This window comes from Mandrillus leucophaeus, unplaced genomic scaffold (assembly GCF_000951045.1).
Source record: "Mandrillus leucophaeus isolate KB7577 unplaced genomic scaffold, Mleu.le_1.0 Scaffold185, whole genome shotgun sequence".
NCBI classification, from domain to species: Eukaryota; Metazoa; Chordata; class Mammalia; order Primates; family Cercopithecidae; genus Mandrillus; species Mandrillus leucophaeus.
The window spans coordinates 568,589-596,192 of NW_012101865.1; the positions used below are offsets into that span (position 1 = coordinate 568,589).

General features: G+C 48.1%; 1 protein-coding gene across 4 annotated transcripts in view; it reads right to left on the reverse strand.

Annotated features, from left to right (window-relative positions):
• Positions 1–868: 868 nt before the first annotated feature.
• HMGCL (3-hydroxymethyl-3-methylglutaryl-CoA lyase) overlaps positions 869–27,604 on the reverse strand; it is a 39,420-nt gene continuing 12,684 nt past the window's right edge. Inside the window, exons 2-10 of one of the 4 annotated variants that reach the window (XM_011977837.1) lie at positions 25,667–25,768; positions 19,391–19,474; positions 16,132–16,239; positions 15,334–15,429; positions 12,842–12,990; positions 9,426–9,489; positions 6,969–7,157; positions 3,244–3,369; positions 869–1,560 (exon numbers count right to left, since the gene is read on the reverse strand). In XM_011977837.1, coding sequence (XP_011833227.1) covers positions 1,459–1,560; positions 3,244–3,369; positions 6,969–7,157; positions 9,426–9,489; positions 12,842–12,990; positions 15,334–15,429; positions 16,132–16,239; positions 19,391–19,459 — 903 coding nt within the window. In that variant the 5' untranslated portion in view covers positions 19,460–19,474; positions 25,667–25,768 and the 3' untranslated portion in view covers positions 869–1,458. Of the gene's footprint in view, positions 1,561–3,243; positions 3,370–6,968; positions 7,158–9,425; positions 9,490–12,841; positions 12,991–15,333; positions 15,430–16,131; positions 16,240–19,390; positions 19,475–24,555; positions 24,713–25,666; positions 25,769–27,604 lie in introns of those variants that run through there. The other 3 variants (XM_011977838.1, XM_011977836.1, XM_011977839.1) reach the window with 3 other exon arrangements.

Here is a 27,604-nt window from a genome sequence, read left to right on the forward strand (position 1 = left end):
CCCGGGTCCGCAGGCCAGCTTGTCCCAACCCCTGGAAGAGGGCCGCGCTTCCGAGGGGGCAGGGGGCAGAGGGTAGGGGGCCCACGCCTCCGCCCCATTCTGACCCGTAGGTTTTCAAACTTGCCGGTGTCTACCAGACCCTGAATTCAAAATCTTGAACTACCCGATCCCACGGGACTAAGGCAGAAGAGGGTCGCAGGGGGCCGTGGTGCCGGAAGTCCAGTCTGCAAATAATGGAGGAAGCTGTCAGGCCACACTAGCGGTTCCAGCGCCCTTGGCTCTCAGCCCTCACCGCGGCCCACACCTGCCGGGAATACTCTGCACTCTGCCTGCCACGACGGCAGGTTAGAAAATGATTTTGTTTGTTTACAATGAAAAGTAGTAGAGCTAAAGAATAATATGCACAAAATGTGACATCCTGCGTGATGAAACCAGAGCAAAGGAGCCCTAAATGCAGGAGCGCACAGGTGTCCCCGCAGCCGAGAATCAGCGCCTGACCGCAGAGCCCGGGGCAACCGACAGGTGAGCGCTCCCGGGCCTGAGAACGCCAGGGAGAGGCCGGGCCACCGAGGTCCAAAGCAGCAAGTGTGCCCTCGGGGGAGCTTGTGCAATAGCCCCAGTCACAGAGGCAAAGCTCAGAAACAACCCTGTCGGGTGTTCTGGCCAGCAACTGCTGCAAGCAGCCTCCTGAGTAAGCCCAAAGCCACTGATTTCCAGTCACTATGGATTTGGGGCTCAGGTGGGGAAACAGGGAGGAAATGCAAAGATTAATAAACTAGTTCATAGTCTCCATTTTTCTCTCAGAGTGCAACATGGTAAAGTATTTTCCTCCCCCATGCTCATGTATACACACAGCTGCACAACCGAATGCCGGAATGATTCTGTGCCATTCAACCTTTAATTACATAAGCTGTTTTCAAAAATCACATTCAGCGTGGATTTTTTCCAGAGATGCTGGAGTTGGCAGATGGCCAGCACGAAGCTCTCCACTTTCCACAAATGGTCTCTGCCAGCTTGGGAAGAAGCCCCATGACCTGTGTCCTGAGAAGTCAGAGAGCAAGGGCCCAAAAGCCATGGCAGGGTGGAGCTGTGTAGAGGGCGGCCAGGTGGCCAGCTCGCAGATTCCATCCAGAGAAGAGACTCAAGGATCATGCCAAGTAGGGAATGGGGTTCCCACATGTCCTCAGGGATTCAACTTCTGGGCAAGGGTCCATAATGAAGGGAGACTTCAGCCCTCAAAGCCTCTTGCTCCTACTCAGGTCTGGGCAGGAGGTCCTGCTGCCAAGCAGCTCCTCCCACCCCTCACCTGCTTTCTGCCAGGAGAGACCTCTGTGTAGAGCTGGCTGTGAGGTACCTGCACCATTTAACCTCATTCTCATTTCCGTGTTTCCATCCATGAATCATCTGTGTGTGCACCTATTTCCATACCATCCCCAGGGCTTCAGGTGGGCAAGGGGCTCAGAGTTTACAGGTAGCCTGAGCCACTTTGGAGCTAGTTTTTCTGTTCAGGGCTTGACAGATAAAGTTCCCAGCTTCCAGAAGCTTCTGGAGATTCACACCCTTTGAGAAACAAGTTAGAGGATATGGTAAGTCATGGGCATAGCCCTCAACACCAAGGAAAACATCAGCATGGATAGACAACTGTGGTACTGAAAAAGTAAAGGTGAAGAGAAACAGGCTTTTTCCTTGACAGCGGGGCACCAGCTGCCTGTGAGTTCCTGTCTGTCTGGCACCTGGATTATTCCTCTGACTCCCCCTCATGTAAGATGCCCAATCTGTATAATGGTTTGTAGTGCCACTACCAGGGCACAGATCTCATCAGTCTTGTTCAGTACTCCCTCTTCAGGGCCCAGCACAGGGCCTGGTCCACAGAGGTAAAAAACTGATATTCAAGTGAGGATTGTGAGGCAGAGAGGGAGGGATAAAAACACCAACTGAAAGGGCCAGGCAGAAACCCTCTCTTCATACAGTAGCTCATATTTGCTGAAATGCACTCTGTGTTCAGCTCTGTGCTAAGCATTCTACATAAGGTTTCTTTTTATTTTTTTATTTTCTGGAGACAGTTTTGCTCATGTCGCCCAGGCTGGAGTGCAATGGCGCGCTCTCGGTTCACTGTAACCTCCACCTCCCGGGTTCAAGTGATTCTCCTCCCTCAGCGTCCCAAGTAGCTGGGGTTACAGGTGCCTGCCACCACACCCAACTAATTTTTGTATTTTTAGTAGAGAAGGGGTTTCACCATGTTGGCCAAGCTGGTCTCCAACTCCTGACCTTAGGTGATCTGCCCGCCCTGGCCTCCCAAAGTGCTGGGATTACAGGCGTGTGCCACCGTGCCCAGCAATTTTTCTATTATTAGTAGAGACAGGGTTTCACCATGTTGGCCAGGCTGGTCTCGAATTCTTGACCTCAGGTGATCCACCCGCCTTGGCTTCCCAAAGTGCTGGGATTACAGGTGTGAGCCACCACGCCTGGCCCTCTACATATATCTTCTTACTCAATCCTCACAATGGCTCCATGAGATAGACAGCATTATTCTTCCCATTTCTTAGGTTCAGAGAGATGAAATGATTTGTCTGAGCTCTCATAGCCTGTGAGTGGCAGGAGTAGGCTTTAAACCCAGTTCCATCTGATCCTCAAGCACAGATGCTAGTCTGCTTCTGTCCCACCACTGAGGGCCCTGGTGGACTCTGGTAGATCCCTGGTGAGCTGTTTAACTCTACTGTCCGCATTGTACAGAGAACAAAACAAAGCCAAGAGAGAACTGACTCATTTCAGGTCAAGAGCCTGACCCTTCCCAGGGCCCCTTCCATGTTCCCTGGTGTCTCCTAGGACTGAACTGTCAAAGTCACCCTGACACTCCAGCCTTCTTGTGCCCATGCGTGTGGCCTCACTCAACCCTACTCTCACAAACATTAAAACATTAGATCAAATATCCATAATCCCTGGCACCCTTCCCCTCTTTTGTTTTGTTTTAAAGAGACAGGGTCTTGCTCTTTCACCCAGGCTGGAGTACACTGGCAGGATCATAGCTCACTGCAGCCTCAAACTCCTGGGCTCAAGTGACCTGCCTCAGCCTCCCAAAGTGCTGAGATTATAGGCACGAGCCACTGTGCCTGGCTAACCCTTTCCCTCTTTACTCCTCCGCACTTTAATAACCCCAAATACCCCCATATACTTTTGTTCTCAGCTTCAGGCCAAGCCCTGGTCAGTTCAGGGCTGTCGCCACCAGGGGGTGGGCGGGCTTACCGTGTGAATGCCCAAGCCCTCTAGCATGTAGACCAGGTCCTCCGTGGCCAAGTTTCCTGATGCCCCCTGTGCATAGGGACAGCCTCCAAGTCCTGCCACAGAAGAGTCCACGACACTCACTCCCATCTGGAAACATAAGGATGGTGAAACACGGTTGGCACTGGGGACAAGAGCCCACAGAGCTGGGCCTTGCAAACCTCCCAAGCATCTGTTGCCTGAAATTCTAGAGTCATTCTTTGCTTTGGCTTATTATTCTGTTGACACGAAAATCCCACAGAGACAGTGCTTCTCCCTTTAGTTTCTGTTACATTGTTTCCTCTGCCAGCAGTATCTTTCCTTTCATGGTGGACTCTCACCCTTTAGGTTCCAGTCTGAAAGCTACCTGCTCAGGGAGACCTTTTCTGATCACCAGCCTGACCCCCTCCCAATGCTGAGATTTCAGACCTCTGTTGTTTACTGTGGTTCATTTATTACCCCCTGCTTACCCCTTACCACCTCCAGGCTGGTCTCACTCAGTCAGGGCCTTGTCACATGAGGCCCACATCCCATCTTCCCAGGTCAGTCACCTCCCACTCTCCCAAATGACTATTTCACTTTCTCCTCTCTTGTTAAACCTCTATCACCCCCTTCCCCATCCTCATTCTCATCTGCTGCTTTATGGAAATGGATACAATCAAAAGAGATGTCTCCATTGACTCCCACCGTCACATCTACCCACCTGCCTACATCTGGGCCTACAGAACCACTGTCCCTCATGCTGCCTGAGATGGACCCCGAGCTCCTAGCCAAGGCCAACCTCTCCACCTTGGCATGAGGCCCATCCCCACCTGCTTCAGGATGTGCTCCAGTAAATCTATCTCTTCCTCTCTCCTGCAACCTGTTACTCCCCTCCACTGGGTCATCCTCACACAGCCTGCGATCTCTCCCATCTTTTACAAACCTTTTTGGAACCCTCTAACCTCCCATTTCTTTCCCCCCATTCAAAGCAAAGTCCCTCAAAAGAGCTGTTCCCATTTAACATCTACCATTCCCACTTGAACCCATTTGAAACAGGTTTGCATCCCCACAACTCCTCCACTGAAACAGCTCTAGTCAAGGCCACTGGTGGCCTCCATGTAGCTAAGTACAAAGGTCAAGTGTCTTCATCTTTGCACTTGACTAGCTGCATCATCTTGGACACCTTCTCCGTGTGGCTCCCAGGGCTCCACATCCCTTGGTTTTCCTCCTAGTGCTCTGGCCTCTCCTGAGGCCTCGATCCAGTCTTTGCTGGCTCTTCCTCACCTCCCTGATCTTGGCTGGAGCCCTTACTGCTCACTCCTCAGACAGCTTCTCTATCTCCACTCCCTCCCAGTTAATTGCACCCAGGTTAACATACCTGCCTATAGATGTCTCGAGCTTCACAGATCAGACTGCTGAGATCCGGTCACGCACCTCCGCCCTCCAGGTCTCCTTCATGTCTCTCACCTGGATTGCTGTAGGCTCCAAACTGGTTTTTCTGCCTCTATAGTGTATTCTCTACACAAGAGCCAGAAGAGCCTCTTTTTTTTTTTTTTTTTTTTTTTTTTTTTTGATAAGGAGTCTCGCTCTGTTGCCCAGGCTGGAGTGCACTGGCACTATCTCAGCTCACTGCAAATCACTGCAACCTCCACCTCCCGGGCTCAAGTGATTCCCATGACTCAGCCTCCCAAATAGCTGGGATTACAGGCCTCCACTACCACACCCAGCTAATTTTTATATTTTTAGTTGAGATGGGGTTTCACCATGTTGGCCGGGTGGTCTCAAACTCCTGACCTCAAGTGATTCACCTGCCTCAGCCTCCCAAAGTGCTGGGATTATGGGTGTGAGCCACCGCGCCCGGCTGAGGAGCCTCTCAAAGGGAACATTCAGATCATCTCCCTCCCTGCCCCTGCTCAAGACTCTCTGTTAGCTTCCCAGCTCAGTCTGAAAGAGTCAAAGTCCTACAGGGCCCCCGATCTGGCCTTCCTCTAACCCTGACATCTCTGCCCCCTTCTCCTCGGTCACACTGCTCCTGCCATAGGCCTCCTCCTGATCCCTGAACATGGCAAGCACACTCCTCCCTCAGGGCTCTGTGCCTGCTTTCCTGGGTGGGGCTCCCTTCCCTCCCCCTCCCTGCTAGGGGTCCGCAGGGCTCACTCCCTTGCTTCCCTCAGGTCTCTCTCAAATGCTTCCTTCTGAGTGAGGCCACTCTACAGAAAGGCCTGGCACTGCCTTAACCTGCTTCATTTTTCTCCACAGTGCTTATGAGCACCTGGCCTGCTGTATGTTTATGTGTTTATTTATTATCTGCCTCCTCGTACTAGAGTGTCAGCCTCATGAGGTCAGAGACTCTGTTTTGGTCGCAGCTGAATCCTTGATGCTAAGAACAGTGCCGAGCACACTAGGCACTGTCAGGTTAGGTTTTAATAGGTGAATAAATGGTCTGACAATGTGTTATTTACACGCCTGTAATCTTCCATCCGTCTTCCCCACCCACCATGACATGAGCTCCCAGAGGGCAGGGATTGGGTTTTGTTACTATTATCTAAGTCAGCACTTAACCTGGCACATCGATCCATATTCCTGAAATAACTGATGGAAGAGGGAGGTCAGAGGAAGCTGCTGCCAGACATCATATAGCTCAACCTGTTCCCTGATAAATTTTCAAAAAGGGGATTCTGAGACATCATTGCCAAGAAACAGAGAAGCACAGAGGAGCAGGAGTGTCCCGAGCCTAGTCAGGATGGAGTTTTGCCTGACTCACCGGGGCTGTGCAGAATTCCCCTTTACCTGCCTGGAAAGGTCTAGGACGGGAAGTCACTCTTCCTGACTGCCTGGCCGAGAAACGCATGAGCTGAAGGAAAGCCCAGGAGCCAGGGCGGAGTGTCACAGTAAGCCGAGAAATGAGGAGACCACAGAGCTATGAACCTTAACCTTGATAGCCACAACTCTGAGGAAACCTGCCCAGGATGTAACAGACTCACCTGGCTTAGACACGAACCTCTAGGGGATAATTGAGAGAAAAAAAAAAGTGTCTGGGACTGCCATCACTATCCTAGAGATGGAAGGGTAGGCCAGTGCTACAGCAAGGTAGCCGTGGTCAGACACCAAGAATGTCCCTTCTATCTGGCTGCCAGTCAATGGATCACCATCCTGGACCAGCCCATGAGAAGCAAACCTCAAGGGAAACTAAATCTGAGGGGAACGGCATTAAAGCCTCTCTCTCTGAGTGACCTCTGCTGGCCTCTCTACCTCCTGTCTCCTCACCTGCTTCCGCTACACACCCGCACACTCACAACCCTGTACGTTGTATGAGTCCTCCCTGAACCCTACATCAGTCCTGAGGTGCAGTTCTGCCCAGTCACCTTTCCTCTTCCCTCGCCAGTAGCTTACTTTATATCCTTCAAGCTTCACTCAGGCCTTTTCTGCAAATCCTCCTAGATCTCCTCAGCTGGGATGGGGCCCCTCTAGGCTTCCTGAGCCCCATGCTTCCTCCCTTCATGGCATCTATCATAATGCAGTAGGATTGCCATGTAACTCCCGTGACTGTCTCTCCAACACAGAGGTGTACACTTCACATCTAAGCGGGGTCACCATGACAATGTCCACCATTGCCCGCTCAGAACCTGGCATACTGGCATCAGTAAATGTTTGCTGAAAGAATAAATAATAACAAGCTGTCCTGCCCACCATGTCCTTTGGGAGAATGGGCATATGATTTTGATTACCTGCAGGGCCATCAGGGTGTTGGCCAGGGCTTGGCCATAGGTGTCATGGCAGTGGACAGCCAGGGCAGCCGGAGGCACTTCCTGCATGACAGCAGACAGCATGTCTTTCATGATCCCTGGGGTGCCCACACCAATGGTGTCCCCCAGGGAGATCTCGTAGCAGCCCATTGAGTATAACTTCTTGGTGACCTAAGGAAGCAAGCAGGCACTTGGAGGATACAGAATCCACCAGCCAGGGGATCCATGCACTCAGAAACAGGGGACCTTTGCCTGGACAGAACACTTCTGTGTATGAAGCACTCAATTCCTACCGGATGACATGCTCCTCACAACTCCAACTGGGAATGATGATCCTCTACCTATGATCAGGAGGCGGAGGCTTAAGGGGCAGAGCCAGCCGCTGGAGCCAGCCCACAGTCCTGAAGCTCCAACCCCTGTGTTTTCCTCCCTACCTGTGCCCCTCACACTTCAGTCTTTCACTTACCACCGTCACATCATACTGTCAGACCCAGGTGCTGGAGTCAGTGAAGTTGATTCCTTCTGTGTCATTTTATCCTCAGCAATAAAATCCATGAAATCATGGGTCTGAGATGCTAGTTACATTTTTTTTCTTTTTTTTTTTTTGAGACAAGTTCTCACTCTGTCATTCAGGCTGGAGTACAGTGGTGTGATCTCGGCCTCTCAGGCTCAAGCAATCCTCCCACCTCAGCCTCCCAAGTAACCTGGACCACAGGTGTGTACCACCATGCCCAGTTAATAGTATATATATAATGTATATAATATATAATACATATATTATGCATGTAATTATATATTACATATATAATTGTATATGTAATAATGTATATAATTATGTATATAGTTATATACAATACATATGATATACATATTATGATATATAATGTATATTATATAGACATTAATTATATATAATTATAGACATCATATAATTATATATAATTATATACATTATATTATATATGTACAATATATATATTTTTTGAGACAGTCTCGCTCTGTCACCCAGGCTGGAGTGCAGTGGCACAATCTCAGTTCACTGCAACTTCTGCCCCCTGGGTTCAAGTGATTCTCCTGTCTTAGTCCCCCAAGTAGCTGGGATTATAGGCACCTGCCACCACGCCCCGCTAACTTTTTGTATTTTTAGTAGAGACGGGGTTTCACCATGTTGGCCAGGCTGGTCTTGAACGCTTGACCTCAGGTGATCCGCCTGCTTCGGCCTCCCAAAGTGCTGGGATTACAGTCGTGAGCCACCGTGCCTGGCCAATAGTTATATTTTTTAATAGAGGTACATCACTATTTAAATTTTTAGAAGCCCATTTGCACACCTCTAAAACCACTGCAAAATGGGTCCATATTGGAATAGGTCCAATATGGGTCCAATTGGAATAAGCCATACTGGAAGAGGGTTGGCCCCTAATCCCATATGACTGGTGAACTTAAAAAAAAGATGGCCTCACCCAAGGAGCTGCTGCCAGCATGGGGCTGTTGGACAAGGTGCAGAGGGATGTGGCGGGGCAGGGGGACCAGAAGACACCAATGATCTGCTAGATAAATGAAATGGTGATGTCGTTTCCCCCAGCGGCCCTGCACAGAGGGGGGCAGCAGGGTGCAGGGGAAGGAGCAGACCCTTGAAGTCACGAGATGCTGGGTTAAAGTCCTAGTTCTGCTGCTCACTAGCTGTGGGCCTTGGCAAGGAACTTAACTTTTCTGAGCTTCAATTTCTGCTTCTGAAAAATGGTGATGACCATTTGGTCATATGGCAAGGACTGGTGCAACTGAGGCTAAGACCTGAAGCAGGGCAGCTACTCTCAAGAAACAGTTGCTACTGTTACCATTCCCCCTATCTGGATGCCACAAAGTATTCTGGGAAGAAGCGGGCTTTGGAGGGAGACAAAATGGGGTTTGATACCTGATTTCACCATTTGTAACCTGTGGCAAATTATTTAGTGTCAGTTTCCTCAACTGTAAAAGGGAATAATAACACCAAATTTGCACAGTGGTTTTGAGGACTAAATGACGTAAGTTCTTGGGCTGGTCAAACTCAGTTCCTGTGCTGTGTTCTTCTCAGTGTTGACCTGGTGACTGTTCAGAGGACATCAGGGTTGTGGCCTTTCAATCACTACAAGGAACTGTGGCAACTCCTGGGTAAGGAGCCTCTCCTCAGAGAATCACCTCAACGACCAGACTGGAAATTGAATCAGAGGTTTTCAGGCTGGGTAGAGGCCAGGGGCTTCAAGGACTACATGTCCAGCTAGGAGGGGGTCCTCCAGGGAGCAAGTGCAGGGCTGTGCTCACGGGGGGAGCTTAATGAAGGAGCTGGGTGAATGAATGAAATCAGGAACCTGCAGGAAAGGGTGGGGAGAGGAACCTATGCGCTCAGGGGCAGACAAGGTGGCCAACCCTCACCAAACCCCCCACCCTGACACATGCACACACCTCAGCTACTTTAGCTGGGGAGATCTTCCCTTCATAAGGGCAGCCAAGCACACAGGAGACGTACCTGTGGGAAGACAGGGGAGGAATGAGGTCAGTGTCCTGAGCTCTTTGGCTACCAGAACTGAAGCAGGGCGTTTAACACACATTTCTGATCAGTGTGCAATCAACACCTGCAGCTGGGCGGAGGAAGGGCAGGGATGGTACAACTCAGTGCCAGCAGGAGGCAGTAGAGAGCAATGGCAGGGAACTGGGGGACAATGGACCTACAGTTCAGGAAGCAGAAGTTGCACAGGCCTCAGGAGTGGCAGCCAAGGATTTACAATAAGTGGAGGAGGAGGAGCTAGACAGGGCAAGGAGAGTAAGCAGCTGGGTTGTACGGTGGGGAGACGGAGCAAAACTACGTGCCAGAGGAGCTGGGGCCAGTACTCCAGAAGGAGACCAAAGACTGGGTAAAACCAAACTCAGAACAAGAGCTAAGTTGGATATGAGTCAGTAACAGGCTGTGCTGGCCTGAGGGCCAAGGGATGAGCTGCCCCAGTGAGTTGCTAGAGGATTCATTCATTCATTTATTCGCCTGATGTTTACTGAGTTGCCTGCTATGTGCCAGGCACTGGCATAGAGCAGTGGGCAAGACTGATAAGGTTCCTGCCCTCTCAGAGCTTATCTCAAGTTAGGGAGATGGCCAATAAAAAAGCAACCAAGTAAGTAATGGAGAAACTCTCAGAAGTGATGTGCTACAGAGGAAAGATGGGAAATGATAGAACAAGTGGAGGCCAGCTGTAGTGAGGGTCCAGAAAAGACCCCTCTGAGGACAGGATGTTGGAGCCGAAAGAAGCTGGGGGTCTGTGAGAAGAGCATTCCAGGCAGAGAGAAGAGCCTGGAGAAAGCCATGAGACAGAAGAGCCAGGCGTGCTCCAGACAGAACAAAGGATAGCTGAAGCAGAGAGAGCAAGGGGAAAGGAAGTATGAGATGAGGAGGTCAGCAAGGTGGGCACAGGTCTGATCATGGGTCTTAGGGCTATGGTAAGGAGGGTAGATTTTGGATGTGGGTGACTTCTATTCCCACCCACCCTCTTGGAGCTGAGATGTATTCAAAACCCTTTAGAGTCAAGCAAAGTATTCTGCATATTAAGAGGCATAATAAACGTTCTATAGATAAATAATTTCAGACTCAAAGATCTCAGTGTACTTTTCCATTTTGATGCTCCCACTTATTCTCCAACCACTGCTGAGCAAGAAAAAGGTAAGAGAGATGCTTAGAAAGACACAGATCTGGAAGTCAGACTGATGTTACTAGAGCCCCTGCTTCCCCATTCATCCACCTGCCCATCAGTGACTCAGTGCCCACTGTGTGCTAGGCCCCGAGCTGGGAGAGCGGAGCACCCCAGGGACTGGGAGAGATGTGGGCTTTGCCCGCAGGGAGTGCATGGTCTAGTGAGGTGGGGCAGGGAGGGAATTTAACAAGCAGCTAAGTGCTACATTTAGAGGATGTCCCGACACTATGGGCGCCCAGAGAAGGGCGCTAACTCCAGCTGAAGGACTGGAGCAGCTTCTCAGAGGAACTGACTCCCACAAGAAGACCTGAAGGATGAGCAGGAGTTATCTCCGAGAAGCATGATGTGGAGGAAGTGTTCTTTTTTATGTTTTGGAGACAGAGTCTCACTCTTTCACCCATGCTGGTGTGCAGTGGCATGATTCTGGCTCACTTCAGCTTGGACCTCTCAGGCTCAGGTGATCTTCCCACCTTAGCCTCCTGAGTAGCTGGGACTACAGGCACATGCCACCATGCCTGGCTTTTTTTTTTTTTTTTTTTGTAGAGCTGGGGTTTCACCATGTTGCCCAGGCCCAGGCTGGTCACAAACTCCGAGGCTGAAGCAACCCGCCCACCTTAGCCTCCCAAGGAAGGTTGTTCTGAGTCTACAGAAAGCACGTGCAAAGGTCTAGAGGCAAGAGAGAGTGGAGGCATGTGACAAACGGAAAGAAGTTCCAGTTGGGCTGGAGTGTACCATGAGGAGGAAGCAGGGGCCAGAAGGGAACTTGAACAGTGGCGCTACTGAAAAGAGCTGGGACCAAATCATACAGGGTTTGTTAGCCTCATTAAAAAGTCTGCACTTGATTAGTCACTGAAAGCTTTTTAACCGGGAGGGATGTGATCAGATGTGCACTTTTGTGGGATTTTGTTTTTTGTTTTTGAGACAGAGTCTCGCTGTCACCTAGGTTGGAGTGCAATGGTGTGATCTCGGCTCACTGCAACCTCCGCCTTCTGGGTTCAAGTGATTCTCCTGCCTCAGCCTCCTGAGTAGCTGGGATTACAGGTGGCGCGCCACCATGCCTGGCTAATTTTTGTATTTTTAGTAGAGACGGGGTTTCCCCATGTTGGCCAGGCTGGTCTCGAACTCCTGACCTCAGGTGATCCGCCCGCCTCGGCCTCCCAAAGTGCTGGGATTACAGGCATGAGTGACCATGTCCAGCCCAGATGTGCACTTTTGAAAGATCATTCTGGCTGCAATTTTTTTTTTTTTTTCTTTTTTAGACAGAGTTTTGCTCTGCCACCCAGGCCGGAGTACAGTGGTGTGATCTTGGCTCACTGCAACCTCCACCTCCCAGGTTCAAATGATTCTTCTGCCTCAGCCTCCCAAGTAGCTGGAATTACTGCTAATTTTTGTAGTTTTAGTAGGGATGGGGTTTCGCTATGTTGGTCAGGCTGGTCTTGAACTCCTGACCTCAGGTGATCCTCCTGCCTTGGCCTCCCAAAGTGCTGGGATTATAGGTGTGAGCCACCATGCCGGGCCTCTGGCTGCAATTTGCACAGCACTGTGACCTTACAGTAGACTATTCACCCTTCCTGGGCCTCAGTTTTGTCATTTATAAAGTGGGGATAACCTACTCCCTGCTGGGCTATTATGAGGTTTCAATTATTATAGATAATACACACACAATGCCTGGAATCACTGATATTAGAGATGTGATGTTGGAAACATAGAAGCCCAGGTAATTCTCCAGGGATGTGTGAAGAGCTAGTTATAAAGCCAGGACTCAACTGATCTCCACAAACTCCAGTTAGTGTCCCGTCCTGCTCGATTCCTCTAGCATGATGGCAGTGGTGCTATCATGGCTCACTGCAGCCTCGAACTCCTGGTCTCAAGCCATCCTCTGCCTCAGTCTCCCAAGTTGCTAGGACTACAGGTGCATGCCATAATGGTCAGCTGGTAAACTGACCCAAAATTCAGATTTGAGAGAAGGTACTTGCTAGGATTTCTTCTGACCACACTTATTTGGGAAAAGACATCTAGGTGTGGAGTTTGGGCTGCCCCCAACCAAGATAAGAAGTTTGTGGCAGGAAGACCACTTGAGTCAGAGTCTAGCCCCATTCCAGAACGGTACAGAGGAAACGATACCAATGTGCTCTGACTCACCCCCGCACAGAAATATTGGCTGATTGTGCTGCCTTCAAGATCGCGTCAAACCTCTGAAAACTCTCCTCTATGGAACAATTGATGTTCTTCTTGGTGAAAAGCTCTGAGGCAGCTCCAAAGATGCTGACTTCCTTGGCTCCAGCAGCAACCTGCCAACATCCAGGTGAACTCCTTTCAGCACTTTTCTCTTTTTTTTTTTTTTGAGACAGAGTCTTGCTTTGTCACCCAGGCTGGAGTGTAGTGGCACGATCTTGGCTCACTGCAACCTCCGCCTCCCAGGTTCAAGCGATTCTCCTGCCTCAGCCTCCTGAGTAGCTGGGATTACAGGAGCCCGCCACCACGCCTGGCTAATTTTTATATTTTTAGTAGAGACAGGGTTTCACCATGTTGGTCAGGCTGGTTTCGAACTCCTGACCTTGTGATCCACCCGCCTCGGTCTTCCAAAGTACTGGGATTACAGGTGTGAGCCACCGCGCCTGGCCAGCACTTTCTTGTTTAAGGAACACTGACACAGAGTGGCAAAAAATTTCTCTGAAGGTAAATTTTATGTTATGTGAATGTTATGGGTTGATTTGTGTCCTCCTAAAAAGACATGTTGAAGGATTAAAACCCAGCACACCTCAGAATGTGACCTTATTTGGAAACAGGGTCATTGCAGATATAATTAGTTAGGATGAAGCCATACTGGAATAGGGTGGGCCCCAATCCCATACGACTGGTGACCTTAAAAAAAGATGGCCAGCCGGGCGTGGTGGCTCACGCCTGTAATCTCAGCATTTTGGGAGGCCGAGGCGGGCAGATCACGAGGTCAGGAGATCGAGACCATCCTGGCTAACACAGTGAAACCGTGTCTGTACTAAAAATGCAAAAAATTAGCCGGGCGAGGTGGTGGATGCCTGTAGTCCCAGCTACTCTGGAGGCTGAGGCAGGTGAATTGCTTGAACCTGGGAGGCGGAGCTTGCAGTGAGCCGAGATTGTGCCACTGTACACCAGCCTGGGCGACAGAGCAAGACTCTGTATAAAAAAAACAAAAACAAAAGATGGCCATGTAAAGACACAGAGACACAGAAAAGGTGGCCCTGGGAAGATGGAGGCAGAGACTGGAGAGATGCATCTACAAGCCAGGCAATGCCAAGGACTGCTGGCCACCAGACCCCAGTAGAGAGGCATGGGACAGATTCTCCCGGAGGCCTCAGAAGGAACCAATCCTGCTGACACCTTGATTTGGGACTTCTGGCCTCCAGAACTGTGAGAGAATAAACTCCTGTTGTTTTAAGCCACCCAATTTGTAGTGCCTTCTTTTTTTTTTTGAGACAGAGTGTCGCTCTGTCACCCAGGCTGGCATGCAGTGGCATGGTCTTGGCTCACTGCAACCTCCGCCTTCTGGGTTCAAGTGATTCTGCTGCCTCAGCCTCCCGAATAGCTAGGATTACAGGCGCCTGCCACTACGCCCGACTAATTTTTTGTATTTTTAGTAGAGACGGGGTTCCACTGTGTTAGCCAGGATGGTCTCGATCTCCTGACCTCGTGATCTGCCCACCTTGGCCTCCCAAAGTGCTGGGATTACAGACATGAGCCACTGCGCCCAGCCTGTAGTGCTTTCTTACAGTAGCAGTAGGAAACAAACACAGTAATTTCTCTTAATTAAAAAAAAAAAACAACTTTGACTTTCCCCAAGGAAACCACCACCACCACCATCACCACCCTGGAAGTCACTCTTGAGAAAACGCTTTTTTTTCTTTTTCTTGCTCTGTCACCCAGGCTGGATGAGTGCAGCAGTATTATCATGGCTCACTGCAGCCTCGAACTCCTAGTCTCAAGCCATCCTGTGCCTTAGTCCCCTGAGTAGCTAGGACTACAGGTGCATGCCATCACAGCCAGATAATTAATTTTTTTTTTTTTTTTTTGGTAGAGACAAGGTCTCCTTATGGTCTGGTCCATAAAGCTGGTCTCAAGCTGGTCTCAAGCTTCTGGCCTCAAGCTGTCCTCCTGCCTCAGCCTCCCAAAGTGCTGGGATTATAGATGTGAGCCACTGTGCCCAGCCAAATAAAGGTTTTTGCCTAAATCCAGAACCGACATCTTCAAAGATGTTCTTGTCTAAAATTGTAAGAAAGTTGGCAGATGCCAGCAACTACTGTTGAAACTTGTGGAGAGCTTGGTTACCTTTCTCTAAAGAAGTGGATAATCAAAAGAGCTATCATTTATTAAGCAGTTACCTTTTATCAGGCTCTTGCTAAGGAATGTACATGCATCCTATCTTCTGAAATGCTCACAACTTCAGGTATTATCATTTAGCCCTATTTTATAGGCTTGTCAACTCGTCAAGATCACAGAGCAGTGAGTGGCAGGGCCAGGTCTGCCCCAGGGTCTGGATGACAGACAAGCTGTTCAGATGGACGTCCCAGGACAGGGGACTGAGGCCCCAAGACAAGGCAGGGACCAATGCCATCAATCTCATTTCAGGAGCCCCCACCCACAAGCTATCCTCTTACCGCTGCCTCGAAGCCTTTCAAATTGGGGGTCAGGACTGGGTAGGTGATGCCAGGAAACTTCTGAATGCCCTTCAAGACTTCAGCATGGTCAGCCATCTAGGAACCAAGGGAGACGCTGTCAAGTCATCACCAAGAGCAGGCAGAGTTCAGTTAGAGAAAACCTTTTCATCACAAAGCCTCTGATCTCCAGAACTCTTAGAGAGTAATTCCTTCTGCAGAGCTGAGTCTCTCCAGTACTCTCACTGTTTGACTGCTGCTGAGTCCCAAGGGCCCGTGGTTTGGGTGAGATTCCAGTTTCTGCATAGGGCCCATACTGCCAGCTTTACATATGCAGAAACAGCAGGAATACTACTACCAGCCATTTATTGAGAACGTACTCTGGGCCAGGCACTGAGCTCAGCTCTGTGTTAAACACTCCTTTGTAACAGGATGTATCTTCTCCACTTAACTATCTTTGTGAAGCAGTTGTCGTCAGTCTTCCTCTTTTACAAACAAAGAAACCACAGACAGGCAGAGAGGGTCTTAGACTTTAGGGTTAGAAGAGGTCATCTCTAATATCGAGGAGGGGAAAGGCCTTAGCAATGTCACTGAGCAAGTCAGATGAGCAGAGCCAAGACTGAACCCAAGGCCCTGAATCCTGGGCCATGTTCTTTTGCTGCAACACAGTGCTATGAATCACCCGAGACCTCTCAAAGCCAGGGGCTTGGAAACCTATGTTCTTGACTTCTACTTGCTTCAAAGGCAAATGCAAAACTTTTCATCCCTGGAGAAAGGCCTCTCATGAGGGCTAGGGCTCACCTGGGGAACCCACTTAGGAGACACAAAGCTGGTGGCTTCTATAACAGAGAGTCCTGCTTCAGAAAGCATGTCTATCAGCTTGATTTTCACTGGAGTAGATACGATATTCTATAGTGGAGAAACACCAGGTCAGCAAAGTTAGTATTAAAACAGCCTTAGAATGCAGTACCCATTAGTTCAAATACTATAGATAATTTTTTGCAGTGAATGCAGCTTCTCACCTGAAAAAGAGTTATTTACATGGAAACATTATTCTGCCATGCAGGCTTTCCCATAAGTAAATGTGTGTTAATTTATAATCCCATCATAAACAAATTGAGAGCAATGTGTGACAGCCTGAAAGGGCAGAGATGACTAACCCTCTGGCGGGTATGGGATGGGGCCCCGAAAGTATCACACCCTCCTCTCTTCTGTCTCCCAACTGGCATAGGACTTCAGCCTCATGTGTTCAGCGTACAGCTTCTTTATCTTCCTCCCCACCATGTCCAGTAGCTCACCAGATTCTATGGATTCCTCTTTCCAAATCTACCATCATTATTCTGAATATAACATGGCACGGTCTCATGCCACTAATTCATCCTACACAGGAATCCTCCTAAAATGCAGCTACCAGTCTTCCATTCTCCTGCATCAAAAGCTTTCTATGGCTCCCTAAGATTTACAGGATTAGGCAAAAAATTCTAAGAACTCCAGGTCCAGGAGGACACATTGGCTCACGCCTGTAATCCTAGCACTTTGGGAGGCTGAGGCAGGTAGATTGTTTAAGCTTAGGAGTTTGAGACCAGCCTGGGCAACATGGCGAAAAATACAAAAGTTAGCCAGGCGTGGTGGCACGTGTGTGATCCAGCTACTCAGGAGGCTGAGGTGGGAGGATCGCTGGACCCTGGGAAGTCAAGGCTGCAGTGAGCAATAATTGTGCCACTGCATTGAGTGACACAGAGCAAGACCCTGTCTCAAACGAAAAGAACACACAAAAAAAATCCAGGCCCTTTTCGCTAGGTCCTCCCCTCACCTGCCTTCTCCAATTTCTCTCCCACTGCTCTAACTTAATCTATTCCATATATATATATATATTTTTTTTTTTTTTTTAAGATGGAGTCTTGCTCTATTGCCCAGGCTGGAGTGCAGCGGCACAATCTCGGCTCACTGCAACCTCCGCCTTCCGGGTTCAAGCAATTCTCCTGCCTCAGCCTCCAGAGTAGCTGGGATTACATGCACATGCCACCACCATGGCTCATTTATTTTAGTAGAGATGGGGTTTTACCATGGTGGCCAGGCTGGTCTCAAACTCTTGACCTCAGGCGATCCGCCTGCCTCAGCCTCCCAAAGTGCCAGTATTACAGGCATCATGCCCAGCCTGTTAAATAATTTTTGAAAAGCCCTCCTTGTTCCAGGCATTGTGCTAGGTGCCAGGGATATAGTGGTAAGCAGAACAGACAGGATTCTGCCCTCCGGGAACTTACACACTATTGTTTCCAACAAGCACTCACTACTAAAGCTAGGATGGACGTGCTAAAAGAAAAAAAAAAAAGGAAAGAAAAAAAGCTTTTCTTATTGAAAAATAATCAATATATGATTCTTTCAGAAAAATATGCCAAAAACAAAAGAAAACTACCCTTAGAACCTCCCAGTGATAACACTATTAACACCCTGGTGTGTAACTTTCTAGATCTGTGCAGTCCAATATGTCACTAGTCACATGTGGTTATTTCAATTTAATAAAAATTGTGTAAAAATAAAAATTCAATTCCTTGGCCACACTAGTCACATCTCAAGTTCTCAAGGGCCACATGGGTGTAGTGGCCACCACATGGAAAAGCTCACGTCCAGAATATTTCCATCTTCACAGAAAGTGCTGATCTAGGTCCTAGTGTAGATAAATGTTCCCATATGTATATAAACTTTTTTCTTACATAAAAGTGTAAGAAAAAAAAAATACATGGCAGGGCGCAGTGGCTCATGCCTGTAATCCCAGCACTTTGGGAGGCTGAGGCAGGTGGATCACCTGAGGTTAGGAGTTCAAGACCAGCCTGGCCAACCTGGTGAAACTTCATCTCTACTAAAAACACAAAAATTACCTGGGCATGGTGGTGGAGTCCTGTAATCCTCACTATTCGGGAGGCTGAGGCAGGAGAATCACTTGAACCCGGAAGGTGGAGGATGTGGTGAGCCAAGATTGTGCCACTGCACTCCAGCCTGGGTGACAGAGTGAGACGCTGTCTCCCCCCGCCAAAAAAAAATACACACACACACACACACACACACACAAACACGCACATGCACTATTTTTGTTTGGAGACAGAATCGTGCTCTCTCACCCAGGCTGGAGTACAGTGGCACGATCTCGACTCACTACAACCTTTGCCTTCCGGGTTCAAGTAATTCTTGTGCCTCAGCCTTAGGATTACAGGTGTGTGCCATCACACCCAGCTAATTTTTTTTTTTTTTTTTTTTTAAAGTAGAGACAGGGTTTCACTATATTGACCAGCCTGGTCTCAAACTCCCAGCTTCAGGTGATCTGCCTGCCTCAGCCTCCTCAAGTGCTGGGATTACAAGCATGAGCCACCACCATGCCCAGCCACACGCACTCTTTTATAACCTGCTTGAGTCACTTTATATATACCTATGTTATTAATGGCTTCATATATTTCATTTTATAAGAAGTCCATAATGTATCTGACCCAACTTTCCTCATACGAAACATTTAGATTATTTCCAACAGTTCTGCGCTTACCAATAGGTTTGTAAGGAACACCCCCAAGGCTAAATCTCTACATTTGGCCTTCATGACTTGCTTTGGATAAATCCCATTACATGGAATTGCTGGGTCTAAAGGCATGCCCTCACCTTCACTCCACACCACCTACCCCACCCCACTGGGCTGTGGACCTGGGGACACCAAACCTGTTGCACCACCATTCAATTTATGTATATATATGTATATACATTTTTTTTAATAAGATGGAGTCTTGCTATGTTGCCCAGACTGGTCTCAAACTCCTGGGCTCAAGCCATCCTCCCACCTCAGCCTCCCAAGTAATTAGGGATGATAGACATGAGCCACCCACCCAGCTTGCCCCACCATTTTAGATCATTTAACCGTCACAGATGCCTGTCCCTGTTTGGCCTCCTCTACTCTCCCCTAACTTGTGCAGAGGAATCACATTTTGTATAGCTCTGTCCACTGCCATTGCACCTACCACACGTTATACTCAAAGCAGATGCCTGAAACACTTTTCTGGCTCATTTCCATCTTTACCTTTTCATTTTGTAGACCGTCTCGGGGACCAACTTCCACAATTTTCACTTGCTTTGGTAAAGTGTCCATAGATGAGGTGCTGACCTTTGGTTTAAAAGAGGAAACAAAAAGTATGAGCAAGAGATTGCCACAATTCCTAGGGAGACCAATATGAAAGAATGGATCTATCTTCACTAATAATGACACAAGAGAAATATTTCTCACCATTTAATTCACATTTGGTCTATTTTAGAATTTAAGAACAAAAAAAATATTTCACGGCCAGGCGCGGTGGCTCAAGCCTGTAATCCCAGCACTTTGGGAGGCCGAGGCGGGCGGATCACAAGGTCAGGAGATCAAGACCACCCTGGCTAACACAGTGAAACCCCATCTCTACTAAAAATACAAAAAATTAGCCGGGCGTGGTGGCGGGCACCTCAGCTACTCAGGAGACTGAGGCAGGAGAATGGTGTGAACCCAGGAGGCAGAGGTTGCAGTGAGCCGAGATCATGCCACTGCACTCCAGCCTGGGCGACAGAGCCAGACTTTGTCTCAAAAAAAAAAAAAAAAAATATTTTCACTTAGTAACAGGAACAAGCAAGAGATTCATGCTCCCAGTACAGGTTCTCTTCTGAAGTCTGGACTCCTTTTCCACTGCCTACCTGACAGCTCTATTTGCATCTCTTCAATTTAGCAGTCCTGAAACAGAACTCTAATTTCTCCTAAAGCCCGTCTGACTCCATCCTTTCCATCTCTGTAAAAGGCATCGCATGTACCCTACTGCTTAAGCCAGAACTTGATTCATCCCTTTCACCTATTCACCATGGCCTACAGGACTCTGTATGCTGCTGTATGTACGTCAGAAGTAGTTTAAAAAGGCCGGGTATCGCAGTGGGGGGCAGTGGCTCATGCCTGTAATCCCAGTACTTTGGGAGGCTGAGGCAGGCGACCACTTGAGGTCAGAAGTTTGAGACCAGCCTGACCAACATGGTGAAACCCCGTCTCTACTAAAAATATACAAAAAATAGCCAGGTGTGGTGGTGCATGCCTGATTCCAGCTACTCAAGAGGCTAAGGCAGGAGAATCGCTTGAACCAGGGAGGCGGAAGTTGCAGTGAGCCAAGATCGTGCCACTGTACTCCATCTTGGGTGACAGAGAAAGACTCCATCTCAAAAAAAACCAACCGAAAACAAAAGGCTAGGCACTGTGGTTCATGCCTGTAATCCCAGCACTTTGGGAAGCCAAGGCAGGCAGATCACTTGAGGCTAGAGGCTCGAGACCAGCCTGGCCAACATGAACAAACCCCGTCTCTACTAAAAATAGAAAAATTAGCCAGGTGCGCTGGAATGGACCTGTAGTCCCAGCTACTCAAGAGGCTGAGGTGGGAGAATCGCTTCAGCCCAGAAGGTCGAGGCTGCAGTGAGCTATGACTGTGCCACTACACTCCAGTCTGGTCAACAGAGCAAGACCATCTCAAAAAAAAAGAAAAAAAAAAAAATTAACTGACTCTATATGTCACTTGATGCCTTCCAATTAAAAAAAGAAAAGAAAAGACTCTGTATGAGTTGTCTCCTCTGACCTCCTGGAATCATCACTTGCCCCTACTGTCCACTCCCAACCTTCACCCAACAGGTTGCTAAGTTCCCTGCCTTCTCTTCCTTCTGCCCCAAGGCTGCTTATCTGGCTTTAAAACAAAAAACAACAAAAAAAAAACCTAGCTCTTCTCACATCTCTCTCTCATCTTTCAGTTGCAGAGAGGCTTCCTCTGACCACCCTTTGCAAAGCTGCCTCTCTTCCCATCCCCATTATTTTCTATTGCAGAGCTATAATTATTTCCTTCAAAGCACGATAAAGAATGCCTGCTCAATGTCTCTTCCAGTAGAACATAAGCTCTTTGAGGGAACTTGTCTGTCCCAACTCCACTTCATCCCTAGTGTTTGGCACTGTGTTTGGTACAAAGTAGGCACTCTTTAAAGTCATTAAAATAACAAGTAAACCATGAAGGACATAGCTATCCCAGAAGAGAGCAATTACTGAGTGTGGGGAGGAAGAGTCAGTCCTGGACTTTTCGGGGTGTGGGCGAGATGCAGGAGGGCTCTATTCTGTTACAGTCATAGGCTGGATGATGACAAGAATGGGTCTAAGGGGAGGTGACACCCCCAGTAGCTGAAAACATTTTTTATAAAATGCCTTGAGTCTCCTCTATATAAAGTCTGCTCCAAATCTTAGTCTTTCCTATCAAGTAACACAAGACTTTTTTTTTTCCCTCTTCCCTCTACCTGTCTTGATACTGTAACTTTTCAAATCAACTTTGTTATACAGATTTAATCCGAATAAATATACCACAATGGGGCAAAGCGGGAGGCACACTGTGTAATCTGCTAAGGATCTCAACCCCTTGAAGCCCCTCAGGAATTCCCTGCTAGGAAGCAGCTGGAACATGTACAACTCACCTGACTGGCCTTGTTTCAGCCAACAAAGCTTCTTAGAGACTAAGGCAACGAGCCACTGAATTTCATGAAGTCAACAGGCTAAATCAGAAGGTCCCTGCAACTTGAATCTCCCTCCAACAGGGCTGTTCAGCCTCTGCTAGTATATCACCCTAAAACTATCTCACTGGAACATAAGTTTCATGAGACAGGGACTTTGTTTTATTCAATGCTGTATTTCTAAGGCCCTGGGACATAATAGGGGCTCGATAAATAACAGTTGAGTGTTGCTGAAAGAATCTAAAATCTGCTTCAGGCTGAGCGTGGTGGCTCACACCTGTAATCCCAGCACTTTGGGAGGCCGAGGTGGGCGGATCACCTGAGTCAGGAGTCCGAGACCAGTCTGGCCAACATGGTGAAGCCCCATCTCTACCAAAAATACATAAATTAGCCAGGCGTGGCGGCAGGCGCCTGTAATCCCAGCTACTCGGGAGGCTGAGGCAGAAGAATCGCTTGAACCCAGGAGGAGGTTGCAGTGAGCCGAGATCACGCCATTGCGCTCCAGCCTGGAGGACAAGAGTGAGACTTCATCTCAAAAAACAAAAAGAATCTAAAACCTGCTTCCAAGTTGCTTTTATTAGAACATTATAAACTCAATTACACTTCCTTCACCGTAACAGCTCTTCACAAAATAATTCACAGTTTTTAAACACTTAACATTTGCTAGGCACATACAAGAGCCATTTACATATTTATTTCTTTATTTGAGATAGAGTCTCATTCTGTCTCCAGGCTGGAGAGTAGTGACGTGATCTCAGCTCACTGCAACCTCCACCTCCCGGGTTCAAGTGATTCCCCTGCCTCCCAAGTAGCTGGGACTACAGGTGCACACCACTATGCCTGGCTAATTTTTTGTATTTTAGTAGAGACAGAGTTTCACCAGGTTGGCCAGGCTGGTCTCGAACTCCCGACCTCAAGTGATCTACCCACCTCGGCCTCCCAAAGTGCTAGGATTATAGGCACGAGCCACCATGCCTGGTGAGCCGTTTACATATTAACCCACATTGTCATCTCAACAATCGTATCAGGTAGGAACTATCGTCATCCCCATTTTACTGTAAGAAATCTAAGGCCCCACTCGGGAGGCTGAGAGGAGAATCGCTTGAACCTGGGAGGTGGAGGTTGTATGAGTTGAGATTGCACCACTGCACTCCAGTCTGGGTGACAGATGACAGAGCAAGACTCTGTCTCAGGAAAAAAAAAAAAAAAAAAAGAAATCTGAGGCCCAAAGAGATTAAGTAACCTTCCTGAGGCGACATAGAGAGCTAGTCACTGAGGCAGCATCTAAACCTGGCAGTGTGGCTCTAGAGCACAAGCTCCTAACCTCCAGGCCACTGTTGCCTCTTTACCACCGTTCGGTCCACAGTCTGGTCTTCTCCTGGTTAAACATCCCATTTCTCCTCTGTAAAGCTCTGCTCAGAGAGGGTCCCCCTAACTACACAAGTACTGTGCCACAGTGTCCTGAGGTATGGTATACCTACATCAACATTAACAGCGAATACTGACTAAACCCAGTGTTAAACCACAGGCATTAGAACCTCAAGGCAGGGACTATTATTAACCCAACTCTACAGGTGAAGAAACCAAGCCTCAGGAAGATTACCCAAAAAACACAGTTAGAAAGTGACAGAGCTTAGACTGGAACCCATATCTGGTACTAATACTAACACTGGTTCTTATGCTTGGAACCCCATAGATGGCCATCTCATTACACCAAATATTTCTTAAAAGCATATTAATATCTACTATTTCGTTTAATTTTCTTAACTTTCTAAGTTGGAATTGCCATCTTCATTTTACACATGACCAGGTGGTGCAGGTGAATGGCCTAGTAAAGATATTAACGTGGCTTTCTGAGAGGGACCCAGTGCCAGGAGTGTATTTTTCCCTCTGTACAGCTATAACTCCTTCTCAGCTCTCTAAGGGAAAAATACAACCACCGACCGATCACTTATTAAGAGCCAGAACACTGCCAACTGTATTACTCACATTTTCTCTAATCTCAAAACCACCCCAAGAGAATGTTGTCCGTTTTATAGATGAAAGAACTGAAGTTTAGAGAAAGTAAATAACTATGTCATTAAGCCTAGAAAGTGGCAGAACTATTGGGACACCCTAGCTTGAGCTTCTATTTTTTCTATTCCACACAGCTAGGTCTCCTACATTTTACCTGCGCCGAAAATGGGAGAGGGGAAACATCAGGATCGAACAGGATCAAAGTGCAATTCCAAGGGAATCACAGCTTGGCTCCAGTCAACGCAAGTCCCGCTCGGTACGCTGGGATAGTTCCCCAAGCATCTCTAAAAGCAACAAGAGTTGGAAATGGAGGCGAGGGAAATGGAAGGGTGTTCGTGATTTTCACTAATGAAGAGTTGGAGAGGTCTGAAGCTCAATTACAGGGAGAAAGGGGCCAGGGTCATTGGAAAGGGCCCTGGGCGGGGAATAAGGACGCCTAGGATGGCGTCCCAGGTCTCCACGACCTAGACAAATCACTCCACCTCTCCGGACCTCAGTTTTCCCATCCCCTTCAAAGGATTTGAGGGGAACAGGGAGGGTCCAGGACTCCAACGCCCTCCCGATTCTGGCCTGAGAGCTGTCCGGCCTCGCCTCTAAGAGAGCAGCCACCACGGCCAAGCCCCCGACCCTGACAGTCAGAGTGCCTGCAGGGCCGCCGCCTCGGCGGCTCGGGGCACTTACAGCCCGAAGGGACGCCAAGCCCACCAGTCGCCGCGGAAGCGCCTTCGTCATTGCAGCCATCTTGGCCCAGTATGCCCCGCGGCAGTCCAGCGGAGCCCCGCGTTACCGACGGCCCGCCTAGTGGGCGAGGCCCCGCCCTCGCCCCCGCCCCTCCGCCTTGACTTCCGAAGCTGGCTCCACCCCCAGCCTCTCTCCGTTTTGATTCCGAGAGCCTCTTACGTGCCAGGCCAAGTGAGACGCTGGGAATATAAAGATGAGCAGAATTAGCCTGGACATCATGTTAAACCTAGCACTTTGGGAGACCGAGGCGGGTAGATCACCTGAGGTCAGGAGTTCGAGACCAGCCTAGCTAACATGCCGAAACCCCCGCCTCTACTAAAAAAAAAAAAAAAAAAGCCGGGCGCGGTGGTGGGCTCCTGTAGTCCCATCTACTTGGGAGGCTGAGGCAGAATTGTTTGAACCCGGGAGGCGAGGTTGCAGTGAGCCAAGATCGCACCACTGCACTCCAGCCTGGGTGACAGAGCAAGATTCTGTTTCAAAAAAAAAAAAAATGGCCAGGGCGCGGTGGCTCACGCCTGTAAGCCCAGCACTCTGGGAGGCCGAGGCGGGCGGATCACGAGGTCAGGAGATCGAGACCATCCTGGCTAACACAGTGAAACCCCGTCTCTACTAAAAAAATACAAAAAATTAGCCGGGCGTGGTGGCGGGAGCCTGTAGTCCCAGCTAATCGGGAGGCTGAGGCAGGAGAATGGCTCCGTCTCAAAAAAAAAAAAAAAAAAAAAAAAAGGTTAGGTATGGTGGTGGATGCCTGTAATTCCAGCTAATCAGGGGCTGAGGCAAGAGGATCGTTTGAGCCTGGGATGCTGAGGTTGCAGCGAGTAGAGATCGTGCCACTGAACTCCAGCCTGGGCGACACAGTGAGAGCCTGTCAAAAACAAACAAAAAACCCAAAACCAAACAAACAAAAACATGAACAAAAATTAACCAAATTCTGTGGCTTCTTGTGTTTAGAGTGTGGGAGGTGTGAAGAGATAGATATTCATAGTTACACAAACAGTCGTGTCATTTCTAACTTGCACTATAAGAAGCAGTTTTACGATTCGCCACTCACTGTTCCGAGTTCTTAGCACATATTAAGTCACACATCACTATCTTCAGGATTCAAACACAGGCAGGCAGCTCCAGAGAGTCCCGCATCCTTAGACTTTCACACCTTAAAAAAATGATTAAGATCTATCTAGGTGTACTTTCTGAAAGGCTGAAAAAAGAAATCTATCCAGGTGAAGAGAATACAAGAAAAACTTTCCAGATGGTGTAGCATTCACAATGGCCCTGAGGCAAAGAAAATGCTTAGAATGCTGTTTTTTGTTTTGTTTTGTTTTGGTGTTTGGTTGGTTTTTTTTTGTTTTTGTTTTTTATTTTTTGAGATGGAGTCTCACTCTGTCACCCAGGTTGGAGTGCAGTGGCGCGATCTCGGCTCACTGCAACCTCCACCTCCCGGGTTCAAGAGATTCTCGTGCCTCAGTCTCCTGAGTAGCTGGGATTACAGGTGTGCGCCACCACGCCCGGCTAATTTTAGCGTTTTTAGTAGAAACGGGATTTCACCATGTTGGCCAGGCTGGTCTCAAATTCCTGACCTCAGGTGGTCCACCTACCTTGGCCTCTCAAAATTCTGGGATTGCAGGTGACAGCCACTGCCCCAAGTCAGAGCACTGTTTTTCAAACTATATGTTGTACCCCACTAATTGGTCACAGTATCAATTTAGCGGGTACAAACGTTTTAAAAAAATAAATAACTAGAATTTTATTGATTGATTGATTGAGACAGAGTCTCACTCTGTTGCCCAGGCTGGAGTGCAGTGGCGTGATCTTGGCTCACTGCAACCTCTGCCTTCAGGGTTCAAGTGATTCTCCTGCCTCAGCCTTCAAAGTAGCTGAAATTACAAGTGCCCATCACTGTGCCTGGAAAACGTTTGTATTTTTAGTAGAGATGGGGGCGTTTCACCTTGTTGGCCTGGCTCGTCTCAAACTCCTAGGCTGAAGCAATTCACCCTCCTCGGCCTCCCAAAGTGCTGGGATTACAGGTGTGAGCCACTGTTCCAGGCCCAGAATATAAAATACTGCTCTATAAAAGAATGATCTAAAAACTAAAATAATAAATAATAAAAGAGAAAAGGTTGGGTTCAGTGGCTTACACCTGTAATCCCAGCACTTTGGGAGGTTGAGGTGAGAGGATCACTTGAGGTCAGGACTTGAAGACCACTCTGGCCAATAAAGTGAGACCCCAAGTCTATACAATAAATAAGAAAAATATTAGAATACAATGTATAAAAGTAGTAAAGCTAAATACTGCTTTGCAAAACTTTTGTTCATTATATATATCAACAGGGTTGCAATGTAAAATAAATTTCTTTCTGTGGGCTGCACTCAGAAATGTTTGAAAACATCTTTTTAGCAAGATGAAAAGAAGGCTGGAATGATTGGAGAGCGGGGAGGGAGTAGGAAGGGGACTTCCTACTAAGATTGGAGAGTTTGACAGGAACTGTCCCGCAGGGTTTTGGTGAACACACTAATAACAGCTGTCCTAATAGCAGTGATTTTGAATGGTTTAGAGCAAGGAAATCTGACTAAATTTGCATTTTTAAATAGTTACTCGGTGGATGCTAATTGGTGTGTCTATGGTATTCTCAGGAAAGGCAGAGAAGGCACTTTCCTTGACTTTAAGGAGCTCAGATTTTATCTAAAGAAAAAACAAGACATGATACATATTCTGTTAGGTTTCAGCAGCACTGGAAATTTTCTCTATCATGACACTCAGCATTACCCACAGAATTCTTAAACCTGTGCTAGAGGGCTGCAGTTGGCCCAAACATACTGGCATGGTATTATTTAAAATATGACTTTCAAGACTTGTATACTGAAAATTATAAACCATTGGTGAAAAAAATTAAAGAAGACAGTGGTAGGACATCCCATGTTCATGAATTGGAATGCTTAATACTGTTTTTTAGTATGTTTGCTTTTGCTTTGTTTTTGTTTTTTTTTTTTT